Below are 13,909 nucleotides of genomic sequence, written 5' to 3'. Positions count from 1 at the left end.
TATTATTGTTAAATATATCTTATTACGTAAAATTAAAAATAATTAAATCATTGCATGCCAGTGTTACATTATAAATATATAAATCTAAGATTTCCTAAATTTATATACTTTGTTACACTGGTCTTTCTCATTGATACACATAAGTATTCCAAAAAATCTTGTATAAATAAACTTAAGTTTTTATAAGTATAATTATTTACAAAAATTAATTGTATAATAATATCTCTCTCTCTCTCTCTCTCTCTCTCTCTCTCTCTCTCTCTCTCTCTCTCTCTTTCTATAAATTTTGTAAATCTAAAATTTCTATAAACTATACAAAATTTAAGATTTAACATATCTTCGTTTAAAATCTCATAAGAACATAATGCATAGTTGTCATATTTATAAATTTACATAATTTAATTTGTTTCTTTAAGTTTTACCATAAAATTTTCGATTTAATAAATATAACAATAAATTTACATTAATTTTTGCTTTTCCAAACATATCCATAATTGGTGCACCTTCGAATTGTAATTCAAGTAACTTTTGTATATCGATATCAACTTTTTCCATTTCTACTCCCATAAATTTGCAACGTACGCTAAAAAGACCGGTATGTTCTGTTGGACTTATTTCGAAAATTACATTTTTAAATTGTGATTGGGGAAGTCCATCAACTTCTAATAATACTCCTTTTTCTTGTAATTTGGATGCAGAATATTTTAATGTCATTTTAGATCTTAATTTAACATGATTATTTTTTTGAATAGCTTTAAATGCTTGTAATGATCTATGTAAAAAATTTAAATATGTTAAAAATATAAAATGTAATAGAAAAAATTATATTACATACCCTTTTCCGGTGTGTAAATTTTCCAAACAACGTTGTATATATTCATTATAATATTCTACTTGTTCTTGATAATATTTACATTTTTCTTCTAATCTTTGTTTAGTTGTACGTAATGTCTGTAATTCTTTATTTCGTATTATTCGATATTTTCCTTTGTTACAAAGATCTTTGGCCACTGCAGTTATAATATTTTGATATCCATCTATTTGACTGACCCATCCGCCAAGTTCAAGTTTATTAAGATACGCTCGTAACTGAAGTTTACAATCATTTAAGGACGAACTGTAAATAAATTTTTATTTCTCTTTTATTTATTTAACTAATAATTTATTTCATTATAATACCTTTTATGAATGATATTTAAAGTAGGTGATAAACTGGAGCACTTTACATCATATAATTTTTCTTGTATAGGAGAACATATAGTTTCTAAAGCTTCAACTAATGTTTGACCTTTCAAAAATTGTAGTACAGAAACTAATAATTCTTTCGTTTTTATAAAAAGTTTGTTTAGACTAACATCTTCATCTTCTGGTATTTGAAATTTATTAGTAAGTACGAGACATACTTCTGTTTTCCCAAAGCGCATTAAATTTGTCTCGCATATACTATCAGCTAATGAATAATTTTAATGAAATTATGTTAAATGAAATATAATGTAATAATAAATTATTTCTTACAGATCCCAAGTAAAGAAGCAACAGTTGGTGCAGGACCTAAATCATCCAATAAATCATGCAAGGAATCTAATGGATCTGGTGCTATTTGATCTTGATATTCTAACATGAGGCAATGAGTATCACAAATTTCCTATAATTAACATAAATAAATATAATAATATAAAATATTAATAATAATAATATAAATTAATAAAAAATATATATAAATTATTATATTATTATATTATAATTATATATATTATATTATAATATAATTATATATTATTATATTATATATATAAATTAATAAAATAATAATAATAATAATATAAATATAATAATAATAAAAAATTTATAGTCATTAAAATTTTGCTTACTTGTAGTGAAATATAAATTTCAGGTTTTTGAATGAGTGTGGCTTCTGTATATTCGTGAATACAAAAATGTTCTTCTAAATCTTCAATTTGACAACAGTAACGAAAAAAACTTTTAAATTTTTCATGACATTCAATTATAAATGGATTTAAACAGACTAAATGTGTAGCCTCTTCACCAAACTATAAAAAAATATATATATAATGCTTTTTATTTTATAATTTTAGATATTATAAATATTGCAAAAAATATAATTACTCCTTTTTTAGAAGCAGCAAATTGTAAAATTTTTGCAATACTAGCTAAATTTCTTCGTTGATCATTTGATAATGATCTATCAATAGGTAATGTAATTATATCAAAAGCATCTGGAGCTACAATAGCTGCATTTATGAAATGATAATAAATCAAATTTCCCACTACTTTTAAAATATCTTTTTCTGGGGCATTTGGGAATTTTTCAGTTAAAGAATCATTTAAAATTTTAGCCATATATAACATTCCATATGGTATTAAATCTCTTGATTCAGTTATTTTAGTTAAAAATTCTAAAACAGTACTTTGCAATAATTGTATTCCCTTATTTAGTCTAATTCGTACTTGTTCATAATTTAAAGCTTGTTCTTGTGTTACCGTATAAGGCAAATTTCTGTCAAAAAAAAAAAAAAAAAAAAAATTAAAAAAAAAAAATAAAAAAAAAAAAATTATAAAAAAATATAATATTTAATAAGATTTATAATACTTGTTTTAAACTTACAATGTTTCTCCTGTTTCCATTTCTAATTGATTTCGCCAACATTTATAAATATCAATAGGATTTGTTTCTATATTTAATGTTCTATCAGCTAAAATTTTTTCAATAATTGGTCCAACAATTTGTCTTAAAGCTCTTTGACCATTTAATTGCCGCGCATAATTCACTACCATTTTTAAAACAAGAGGATTTCCGGTAACAACTTCAGATGGTTTTTGAAACTTACACCTATTGAATTATAATTATTATTTTATGTTCTTATTTTATTTTTTTATGTAATAATAATTATACCTGATTTCTTCTTTTAATGCACTCCCAAATAATTTTAACAATAAATATTCTTCTCTAATATTTGATCCGAAATTAAATAATGTTAAAATTACATTTTGAAGAAATTTATTTGTTTTACTTTGAGGTAAAAGAAACAAAAGTTTTGATAAGTATGTTGGATTAGTTTGTAAAGCATAAAATAAATGTTGATAACCTTCCAACATTTTTCGACCTTCTTTAGTTAATGATTTTAAACCTTTATGTGAATTAATACCATCTGATAAAGAACTTCGTTGCTCCCTATTGGAATGTTTTTGCTTTGCAAGTGTTTCTAAGCTTTTTCCATGAGCTACAACATCCTAAAATTTTTAACTTTTTAAATATATCTTTAGCTATATATTAGCAGACACAATATATATATTTTTTATTTTAATCATTACTTGCAACGTAATTCTATTTTGTATAAGTAAGCCAATTTTTATATCCATACTATCTAATTGTTGTGATAATATCTGATTATGTCGTATACTTTGTACAACTTCGTGTTTTAAATGCTGTAATAATAAATTCATAATAAAATATCAATAATTAAAATCTTGTTTAAAATTTACTAAAAATTTATATACTTGTAACTGTAAATCTTTGTCATAATCTTCCGCATTAAAATTTAGAATCGCGGAAAAATGACGAACAACAGGAAATGGTGGTTTTTCCATATATAATAATGAATGGAAAGCGCGTCTTTCAGCACGACCACGCCACATGGCCTGTATTTTTATAATTTTTTCTTCCTAAAAAGTATAATGTATAAGTAAATCAATAAAATTCTTGTTTCATCGTGCATAAATCTCAAATAAAAAAAGAAAAATATTATTTTACTTACTTGTTCTTTATAATAATCCAATACATTTATATATTTAGCTTTCACTTCCAAATATGTATTTTGAAATTCTTTTTCATTAAATTTTCTTTTCTCTTCTAATAATTTCATATATCGTTTTTGTTGTATTATACTTCTCCACCAAGCTTGTATTTTAATAATTTTATCTATATTATCGTAAAAATATGTAAATCTATCAGAAATTTTTTTTCTTAATAAATATCCACGAATATAAGCTTGAAATCGAATTATCTTTTTACTTATTTTATGCTCTTCATGTTCTCTTATTATAGTATTTTTTATTATTTCCTAAAAATAGGCAATTAATATATTTATTAATACTTATAATAAATTAATAAATAATTTTTTTTTTATTTAAATTAGTTTAAATTTTTTAATTACACAGTACTTTTATATCTTCCATATTAATATAAAATGTTTCAGACATATTTTTGGGACAGTCCCAGGTGTAATTGTACTTCTGCAAATCTAGATATGATTCATTATTATTAGGAGTAATATAATAAACAAATGCACAATTATAATTTTTTTCCTAAAATATAAAATAGAATTAAATTAAATAATATTAATATATAATTTATTTTAAATTATACCTTAGTATTTTTTAAATTGTATAAACTTTTAAAACATTCTGTTTTGTATTTTTCTGGTATTGTAAAACCAAATGCTCGAATACAATCGATTGTGAATAACATATTATTTTGTTTTAATCCTAAATTAACTTGTGATAAAAATGTGCAAACTGTAAAAATATAAAGCTTATTATTAAAATTATAGTTTGATAATAAATGAACAAAATGTATGAATTATACCATTTTGAACATTTTCAGATTCTGAGACAACAATTCTTGTTATATTTTCTACATCTTCCAGCCATAATTCAGAACCATCAGAATGTTTTTCTTTAAGACATTTTTTAAATAATTTCAAATAAAGAGATGCATCTTTTGGCAAAGTAGCTGAAGTATCTTTTTGTAATTTTAATGCACTATCTTTTAAAGCAGCTATGACATTATTTCGATCATTTTCTACAATACTTAAGTTTAATTGACGTAACACTTGTATTACTGTTAAAATAATACAAAATTAAAAATATGTGAGTAAAAATATATATAATTATAGTAATAGATAAGTTATATACCTTGATCATCATTTTGACATTGTTGGTTGACAATATCAATGCAATCTTGAATATCAATATATGTTAATACAGGACATTCTTCATTTTGCTTTTTACATCGAGCTGTTACTAATATTCTATAATATTTTACCTTATTTTCTTGATCTATTTCCTAAAATATTAGAAATATATATTAAATAGAAAAATAACTTTTCAATTATTTCTATAAAAAAATATATAAAATATTATATATATAAAAAAATAAACTCACAGAAAAATGACAATCTGGATTTGTTAATGCTTGGTAAACTAAATCTGGATTACCCGTGTCTATAGCTTTAGTAATTTTTGCAATCGATGATAAAACTCGAATACTGACCTTAATATCATTATATGAAAGAATATTCTAAAAAAATATTATTTATATATAGAAATTATATATATATTATAATAGAAATTTCTATAAATTATAATTTTATATTTTGCAAATTTCATGTTTACCTGAGATTCAATGCAATCAGCTCTCATTTCTTCATAATATAATGGTATTGCAAAATCATCAATTTTGTCCATTAATCCTAGATCTGGATTTTTTAAAGCTTTAGAGAAATCATTTCGTGTGTTATTTTGTAATGTTAAATTTAAAAACTTTATACTTTCATCTCCTGAATTAAAAAAAAATATTTAGTAATTTAATATAAAATATTTGAAAATATAATCTTTATAACATATAATACTAACGTTTTTGAGATTTAAATGCCATTTTATTTACTTCATCAATTTTCTTTTGAAGTAGTTGTTTCCAATGATGCTGATTACTCTCTGAATATATATTGTTCCATTCAGAACTTTCTAATAATTGCATTAATTGTTCTTTATATAATTGTGCATTCTCATCAATAATATTCTAACAAAAAAATCAAATCAAAAAAAAAATAATATTCATAAATAAGAAAATTATAAGAAAGATTATTAGTAAAAATTGGAATAAAATATACTTTTAAACACAATGTAGATATTTTTAATTTATCCATAAAATCATTATTTTTAGAATGAATAGATTGAATTATATCTTCCATGGCACAATGAACTAAAAAATATATATATATATAATTAAAAAAAATATTTCTATTAGAAAGAAATATTTTATGGAAATTGACTTTTAGAATGAAAAATAATAATTGTGAATTACTTACTATTAACGTAATTAATATGACCCTGAATTTCTACCTGAGTCAACAATTCATCATATATATCTGGTACATAACTATCATTAAGAGACTGTTAAAATTATATTTATTAATGCCGATAGAAAATATAAATAAAAATAATTTAAAAAAAATATTATTACTTACTCTATTAAGAGCAGCTTGTATTTTAGATTCCTTTGCTTCAAATAAAGTATCACTATATTTCTTAATATAACATGACATAATATTTTTTAATTGTACTACTTTATTTTGAAGTGTAGTCAATATTTTATCATTATTCTTGAAATATAAAATTTAAATATTATTATTTAAATTGTTATTTGAAGCATTTTAAAAATATGATATTTATACCTTTTCTATAATAGCTTGATTAATAGCTATTATTGCAGCATGAAGTGTTACTGCATCAATCTCCATGCTATTTGTTAATAAACCACCAATTTTTTGAAATGAAGGCATTTGTATTCCATATTTTTTTAATTCTTTACTGACTATATTTATTTCTTCCTCTAAAGAGAATAAAATGCTACAATTATAATTAATCTACATATTTTTATATAAAGTAAAATAAAATAAAATAAAATAAAACTAATACCAGTAAAATTCACTTTTCCATATAAATCTTGAATTTGTGGAGCTTTACCCAGCTTAAATAAATGAGTACTCAGAGCATGAATACAATATATTACACGAGGCATATTTTTTTTATCATAAATATCTGTTGTTTCTGGTTGAAAAGTCTATTAGAAAATTAATTTTATTATTTTTAACAATTTATTTAAACAAATAGAAAATATTTTATGTTTTATATTACAAACACATACTAATGGTAATTGCATAGATTTTAAGGCTTTTAGAAAATAATTAATATTATCTGTATGTCTAAATTGTAAACCAATTGCTGTATAACGTTTTTGTTCAGGATCATATATTTTGTGAATAGGCAAAGATTCAGGTGCCATAAAATGAGCAAGTTTAGCTAAATATACTCCATTTCTTAAATTTTCTTCTAGTTCAGTTGTTGATGGAAGTGTTTCTCTAAGACAAGCTTCCATCCATCTATAAGATTTAGAAAATATTAAAAAATAATAATTAAAAAGAACGATATTAGTTTATGATAAATTTATTAGATATTTACTTTTTAGCTTCTTCTAAATGACAGAGATATTCATAAGCAACTGTCTTATGACGCTGTTCATCCATTTCCTCTGCTGATTTACGAATATCTGTTCCTGTAAAACTTTATTTTCTAAATAATGAAAATCTAAATATATATACATATATTCTACATTAACATTTAATATTTCATACAACATTCATATAACATCAAACTTTCAATGTGCCATATATTAGGTAAAAATGCAGAGTAAAAGTATCCAAACGAGTCATTAATCTTACCTTTTTCATGATTAATTAATTGCTCATTGACAATACTCATATTAATTAATAAGAATATATAATAAACGAATAAAAACAGAAAGCGATACACAACAATGGAATAATACGTTAAATTCTATAAATTCAAACTTGTTCAAAACTACAAATACGATGCAACACTGATTAGTAATACCAACTGAAATGTTCCAAAATCAATCAAATCTAATATCATTGGATATAAAAAAAAATATTAACAACTAACTTCATATTTCTTATGATTTAATTTGACTTGATTGGATAAAATAGAAATGATCGGATAAATAAACAATAAATTATCAATTTTAATTTATAAAATTATAAAATCTAACAAAATAAATAAATAATAAACAAAATTCGACCTGTAAAATAACTAAATTTAAAGACTTGAAAAAACATAATACAAAGTTAAAAAAAAATTTTTTTATTCATTTTCTTAATTATAAAATAGAAAAAACAAATAATATAAGATAAATAATTATAAATTAAATAATTTCATCATTATTCTTGAATCTTAATTATTTTGAATTTTTATTTTATATCTTATTTTTGTTTATTATTTTTTCATAAATTATTCCTGTTTCTTATTGTAATAAAATTTTCATTAATAATAAGAACAAATATCCTAATAATTCTTTTATTATTCTTAATTATTCTAAAATCCATAGGCCATTGGAAGTATTTGCATTCTATATTACAAAATTTAAACAAGACAATTTTTTAAGATTCTCAAATTAATCATAAGTATGAGTTAAAGTAAAAAAGAAAAATAAATTCAAATAATTAGAAATGAATAATTTGTATTTATTACTATTACTTTATTTCTATTTTTGAAATAAGATTTTTTATGCGCATTTCAAGCGCATAAAATCGATTCTTTTTAAATAAATTCGCAGAATGTTTAATTGTATTTTTTTTTTTAAATTTACTTATGTTTACAATGTAAATAAAATTTTTATTATATATACGTTAATATATATATATATATATATATATATATATATATTATTAAAGTGATTAAGGGGAGGTTAAGGAGGAAACAACGCAAGAATAAGTGAGAGGCAAGGGGAATTAGATAAAGCGGTTGACCCTCGCCCCTTCAATGACCCGAGAGATATCATTCAACTAAATTCACTGACGCACCTCCCAGTCGAATGCGTGGTCTCTTCTATAGATCATACTGATTTGTTGCGATCGATAAAACTGGAAATGAAGATTTCAAAATTATTTCTTGTTCTTTTTTATTTTATCAAGATCGCTCAATGTGATATTAAAATTTCTACCGGTAAGTAATTTTATATTTACTTAAATTAAAATTTTTTTTTAAATTAAAACTTCTATGATATGATGTTATAAAATTACATTGTGATTGATTTTTAATTCAATGGATATGTACAATTGATACTTTAATGCGATTTTTTGATATGATCAAATGATATGATATGATTGATATGATAAAATGTAATTTCTCTTATATAACAATAATAAATAATATATTTAATAATATTATTTAGTTCAATATTCAAATGATAATATTTTCTAGTAAAAAATGATACCGCAGCACAAATAATACTTGGCGAAAAACGACTTGAAGATCATGTTCGCGCGATTTTGAAGCATTATCAGCAAAATGATCCAGTAGGATTACCTGGAGCGCCAATACCGGATCCTATGTCAGCACCGGATATGAAGTATTCATTTTCTATGTATACCATGAATTTTAAGCAAATGAACATTTATGGTTTATCCAAATTTCGGATAGTAAATGCAGAATCAGAATTAGCATTGATGCAAGTGAGATATTTTCAACATTTGAATTTTTTATATATTTAATATAAAATTCTTAAGTTTACAAATTGAAATATTAAATATTGATCAACATAATTGAAATTAGAAAAAATAAATATCTTTTTCTTAGACTTATATTCCTAGACTTATCTCCATCAATTAGTTTATAGAATTTGTTTAAAGAACAGTTATGCGTCAATATTTTTAAAAAAGATATCTATTATTTTAATGTTTAAAAACATCTATCATTACAAAAGATATTACTAATTATATGAATATATTAATTATAATATAGAATGTTTCGCATCAATGATTAATTATAATACTCATATTACTTTTAGATTCCTTATTATTTAAATTGATACACATAAGATATTTTATCAAACATTATTATAATCGTATAAGATCTAAGTATTAAAATTAATTTTTATTCTAACATATTTCTCGAAGGTTTCAGTGACATTAAATATAGAAAGTCTGGATATTCGTGGATTTTATACTTTATCTTCTTGGCTGTCTCGATCAGCTGGTAATTTTACAATGAAATTGATGGGAGTGAATGTAAAAGGGATTGGGAGGCTCGAAGTTGCTAGTGATGGTAAATTACAAGCACAAAATATCGATATGGATTTGACATTCGAAAATGTAGCCATGGATTTCAAAAATTTGGGTTTCTTGGGTTCTGTATTACAAAGTACGATTAATTCTGTAGGCTCCTTTATTTTCGATAGTATTAAACCTTTCATATTGAAGGAATTAAATACTAAAGCACGGTAGAAATCATTTAATTTGATATTATTATATATAATATACAAAATCATTTAAAAACTGTCTTATTTTTCAGAGGTATAGCTAATAAACAAATTTCACAATTACCGCAATATTTTCCGAATTCTATATCGCCTTTTGATATGGCAATAGCCGAACTTCGTAAGTATATATCTCAAATGGGCTACGATCCGTTCAAAGTGAATGACTACAGTCAAACTGTTGGTATATTTACGGTGACGTCGACTCATACTTGGATCACCGGTCTGGCAAGCATTTATCGAATAGGAAATGTTACTTTGGGTATAGAAAATGGAACGGTAAATAATTTATTAATAATTTTCAAAACATAATTTATTTAATTTCAAGTTTTTTTCTATTATGATCGCTTGCAACATATACATGTAATATACATTAATACAAGATATATACCGATTATCATAATTACGTCGTATACATTATAAATAGAAAATACACTAACTAATGAATTTTAATCATACTTTACAATTGTTGCCTATTTTGTCATCTACTTGTAGACATTGTTACATAACACATTCTCTAAATATTCTGTTTTTGTTTCCATTTAAAGGTATATGCGACAGTTGATGCTGGTACTCAAGAAATTGAAGGAAAAACACATTGGGAAATAAGTGTAATCGGTGGCTTTTTGTCTAGGGCCGGTACAGTTTCCTTTACTGTACAATATTTCAGAGCTCAAGTAAATTTAAGCCAACCTTTAGATACTCGTAAAAGGCCAAGTATGGAAGAACTCGAACTTGAATTGGGTAATATCCAAACAAGAATTCATGGAGCTGGTACTATTGATTATTTAGTTGAAGCAAGCATTAATATATTACCAAATCTTTTAAGGTTCGATCTCAATGTTTTTTTACTTCTACAATCAATAATTTTACATGATTCATAATATAATGTTATATAAGAAAGAATAATTTTTTTTATAGATATCAAATAATGGATGCAATCGAGGGACCGCTTAAAAGACGTTTACAAATTCTTTTAAATAAAATAGATGTTGAAAAACAAATTTATGAATATATTCCTAGTATAGAAGAAAAAGCTAGACAAGGTATGATTCCTTTGGAAGAGACAAATCTAGAATTAATATCGCCTCAGGATCAAGATGAACAACCATTTTCAGAGAGTGAAGAAAATCGAGGTCCATCATAAAAATCGAACATATTATATATAATACATAAATAATTATTTAAATATGTTATTCGAAATTTAGATTATTTACGAATGATTAATTACGAAAATGCTATCTTTTTTATTGATATTAAAATAACATAAAAATAACATAATATAAAGTTGCATATTTAAAAAAAAAATATAAATCTTGATAAATATACTGCTCAGCGCATTATATGTTTTGTAAATATTTTATATTATTAAAATATATTTTTTAAATATATTTTGTTATAAATTAGTTTTAAAAAAAAGTATATCATTTTAATATTTAATCTTTATTTATTGAAAAATAAAACTAATAAAAAGTACTTACAATAACATATGTTTATAATATAATGACAATAATAAAATATTGTATAACTGAATTTTACAAAATTTCATCATACAATGTTAGAAATATTTATATTAAACAATTTTAATAGTGCAAATAAAAAGAATAATTTAGTGTATAAAAATGATCAAACTTCAATATCTTTTTTTTAAATTTTTTGAACATATATAATTTTATATATCTAAGGAATTAAAATAATGTAATTAAATTATCAATTCTATATATATATATATATATATATATATATATATATATATATGATTATTTGTTATTGACAATTAAATTAATATAAACGAACGAATTTCGAAGTATGCAGAAAGAAAAGTTATAAAATAAATTGTATATAATGAATCTTAAATATATAAGAGTCTATTAAATGATATTATTTACAAATTATGCTGCCTTAATAGCTGGTGCATTACTTCGTTCGATCGGTATAATTCTTTCTCCAGGTGCTGGCAGAGCTAATCTTGGAGCAGTAATAGTAAGAATACCATCAGATGACAAACTTGGTTTAACGTGGCCAATATCATATCCTTGTGGAAGCATATATCGACGCACAAAATGTCTTGATACGTAACCATGTTCATCTTTTTTCTCTTCGTGTTTCCCCTCAATGGTAATACATTTATCATCCGTTCTGACGGTGATTTCTTCTGGTGCAAATTGTTGCACATCGACAATTACCTGATATTTGTTTTGATCTCGTTCAATGGTGGTTGAACCTCCAACTTGATGTTCCAATTGTTCCATCATATTCCTCCATGGTTGGAAAAATTCATTGAAGGATGGCATTGGTGGTGGTTTCCAAAAATCATCTCTAGTACTGAGACGTTTAAAATGTTCTTCTAATTCTCGATGATAACGGTCCATATCTTCCCACCAATTACGGAAAAGATCTCTCGTTACTAGTGCCATATCAATACAGTTAATCTGCAAGAGTTAAATATGTAAAAGAATTAATATGTGAAAGAATTAATAATACGTATTAACAAAAATTGTAATTTCAAATTAATATATTATACTAAAATTTATAAAAATTTAAAAAAATGTTCACTACAAAAAATCAATTCAATAGAAAAAATAATGATGAAATAATAATAGTGAATTTGAAATTAATGTAAATATATATATAAAAAAAAGTGTTGACAAAACGTTGTCGATAACGTTAGTATAACGTAAAGAAATAAAATCTTTATATTTAACTAAAAAAAAAATATGTTATTCATTTAACATTCACATCACACATAAAATAATTATACAAACTATGCAATATGAGATGCACAGTATTATGCTTTTACGCATTTCAAATGTCTATTCTTAGATACATGAAACGTATTCATAAAACATTATACCAATGTTGCATTGATATATATTAATTATGAAATTTTTTTTTAATTATAAAAATAAATAATAAAATTTAAATAAAATTAATATTCAATTAAAAATAATAAAATAAAAATCAAAGGAAATGGACTGCTAATGAAATTGTGCTTTAAAATTTTTTAATAATCAAAAAAATTACATAGAATAAAAATACATACCTTTTGTTAAAAATCTTTTAATTCGTTTTACAAATGAAATATTGTATTGTATATATTGTATAATATTGCTTGGTAGATACTTCAAACGTTACACAAACGTTCACTTTGAGTTGCACTTTTTAACTGACTGCGCAGTACTACCTGTCACGGATTTATATTTGATATGGCGCGCTTTTCGAGATTGTTCGAGATAACTAGTGCATATGTATATCGTTTCGAATTTTCTCGAATCTCGAAACTCCTACTCGAATTTACTAGCAATCGTATTGCGACTAATCGATATTTTCTTACGATTATACAATCATATGACGATTTCTCGTCAATTCGAGTAATTTCTTTCGATATTTTTAATATGATTTAAAATACATAATTTGATTCTATATATTTATTTATCTTTATATAATTTATTTATATAATTTTTCTATATATATATATATATATACATATATTTATTTTTTATTATATATTAATATTTAATTATAGATAATGTTTAATTATATTTTAATATATTTTTGATTAGTTTAATAGTTAGTTTAATTAAATATATATATAAGTTAGTTACTTTAATAAATTTTTTTGAATAACTTTAAAATTTATATCTTTACATATAATAAATATTTGTTTAATTTAATTTATAAGAAAAATAATTTTTATATTGTATAATATTGCTTGATACTTCAAACGTTACACAAACATTCACGAAAATGAAAGGTTGTAACTTTTTTGGTACA

At 22.9% G+C, this 13,909-nt stretch overlaps 3 protein-coding genes across 3 annotated transcripts; 1 reads left to right on the top strand and 2 right to left on the bottom strand.

The window, feature by feature from the left end:
• Positions 1-260: 260 nt before the first annotated feature.
• On the bottom strand, positions 261-7,563 carry LOC122720710 (ras GTPase-activating-like protein IQGAP1). Its single transcript, XM_043947593.1, has 26 exons — positions 7,524-7,563; positions 7,264-7,357; positions 6,950-7,184; positions 6,721-6,865; positions 6,477-6,634; positions 6,270-6,404; positions 6,111-6,195; positions 5,913-6,004; positions 5,656-5,821; positions 5,416-5,579; positions 5,186-5,320; positions 4,936-5,086; positions 4,607-4,861; positions 4,388-4,536; positions 4,183-4,326; positions 3,777-4,082; positions 3,520-3,684; positions 3,334-3,447; positions 2,915-3,252; positions 2,627-2,851; positions 2,128-2,518; positions 1,872-2,051; positions 1,516-1,645; positions 1,180-1,450; positions 836-1,117; positions 261-772 (listed from the first exon to the last, which is right to left on the bottom strand). Exons 1-26 carry the CDS (start codon positions 7,561-7,563, stop codon positions 412-414), a joined length of 4,911 nt encoding a protein of 1,636 aa, XP_043803528.1. The 3' UTR covers positions 261-411.
• A 1,112-nt stretch (positions 7,564-8,675) lies between these two features.
• On the top strand, positions 8,676-11,587 carry LOC122720703. The gene is made up of 6 exons (XM_043947584.1): positions 8,676-8,823; positions 9,082-9,332; positions 9,777-10,099; positions 10,171-10,414; positions 10,684-10,964; positions 11,057-11,587. The coding sequence occupies exons 1-6, from the start codon at positions 8,748-8,750 to the stop codon at positions 11,280-11,282; spliced, it is 1,401 nt and encodes a 466-aa protein (XP_043803519.1). The 5' UTR covers positions 8,676-8,747; the 3' UTR covers positions 11,283-11,587.
• A 259-nt stretch (positions 11,588-11,846) lies between these two features.
• On the bottom strand, positions 11,847-13,336 carry LOC122720665 (protein lethal(2)essential for life-like). The gene is made up of 2 exons (XM_043947487.1): positions 13,179-13,336; positions 11,847-12,567 (listed from the first exon to the last, which is right to left on the bottom strand). The coding sequence occupies exon 2, from the start codon at positions 12,550-12,552 to the stop codon at positions 12,028-12,030; it is 525 nt and encodes a 174-aa protein (XP_043803422.1). The 5' UTR covers positions 12,553-12,567; positions 13,179-13,336; the 3' UTR covers positions 11,847-12,027.
• Positions 13,337-13,909: the final 573 nt, after the last annotated feature.

The sequence above is a fragment of the Apis laboriosa genome, unplaced genomic scaffold (genome assembly GCF_014066325.1).
Source record: "Apis laboriosa isolate Shangri-la unplaced genomic scaffold, ASM1406632v1 scaffold1321_cov151, whole genome shotgun sequence".
NCBI classification, from domain to species: Eukaryota; Metazoa; Arthropoda; class Insecta; order Hymenoptera; family Apidae; genus Apis; species Apis laboriosa.
The sequence above is the reverse complement of the archived record's forward strand: the minus strand, read 5'-3'. Positions and strand labels throughout refer to the sequence as shown.

Bases quoted from the DNA above. Each gene is read 5' to 3' on its own strand.
- LOC122720710 (XM_043947593.1), bottom strand. From the start codon at position 7,563: ATGAGTATTGTCAATGAGCAATTAATTAATCATGAAAAAG. The intron at 3,685-3,776 runs GTAAGTAAAATA...TATACTTTTTAG, and splicing joins TGGATTATTATAAAGAACAA to GAAGAAAAAATTATAAAAAT. The intron at 3,253-3,333 runs GTAATGATTAAA...TAAAAATTTTAG, and splicing joins AAAATAGAATTACGTTGCAA to GATGTTGTAGCTCATGGAAA.
- LOC122720703 (XM_043947584.1), top strand. From the start codon at position 8,748: ATGAAGATTTCAAAATTATTTCTTGTTCTTTTTTATTTTATCAAGATC. The intron at 9,333-9,776 runs GTGAGATATTTT...TATTTCTCGAAG, and splicing joins CAGAATTAGCATTGATGCAA to GTTTCAGTGACATTAAATAT. The intron at 10,965-11,056 runs GTTCGATCTCAA...TTTTTTTTATAG, and splicing joins ATATTACCAAATCTTTTAAG to ATATCAAATAATGGATGCAA.
- LOC122720665 (XM_043947487.1), bottom strand. From the start codon at position 12,552: ATGGCACTAGTAACGAGAGATCTTTTCCGTAATTGGTGGGAAGATATG.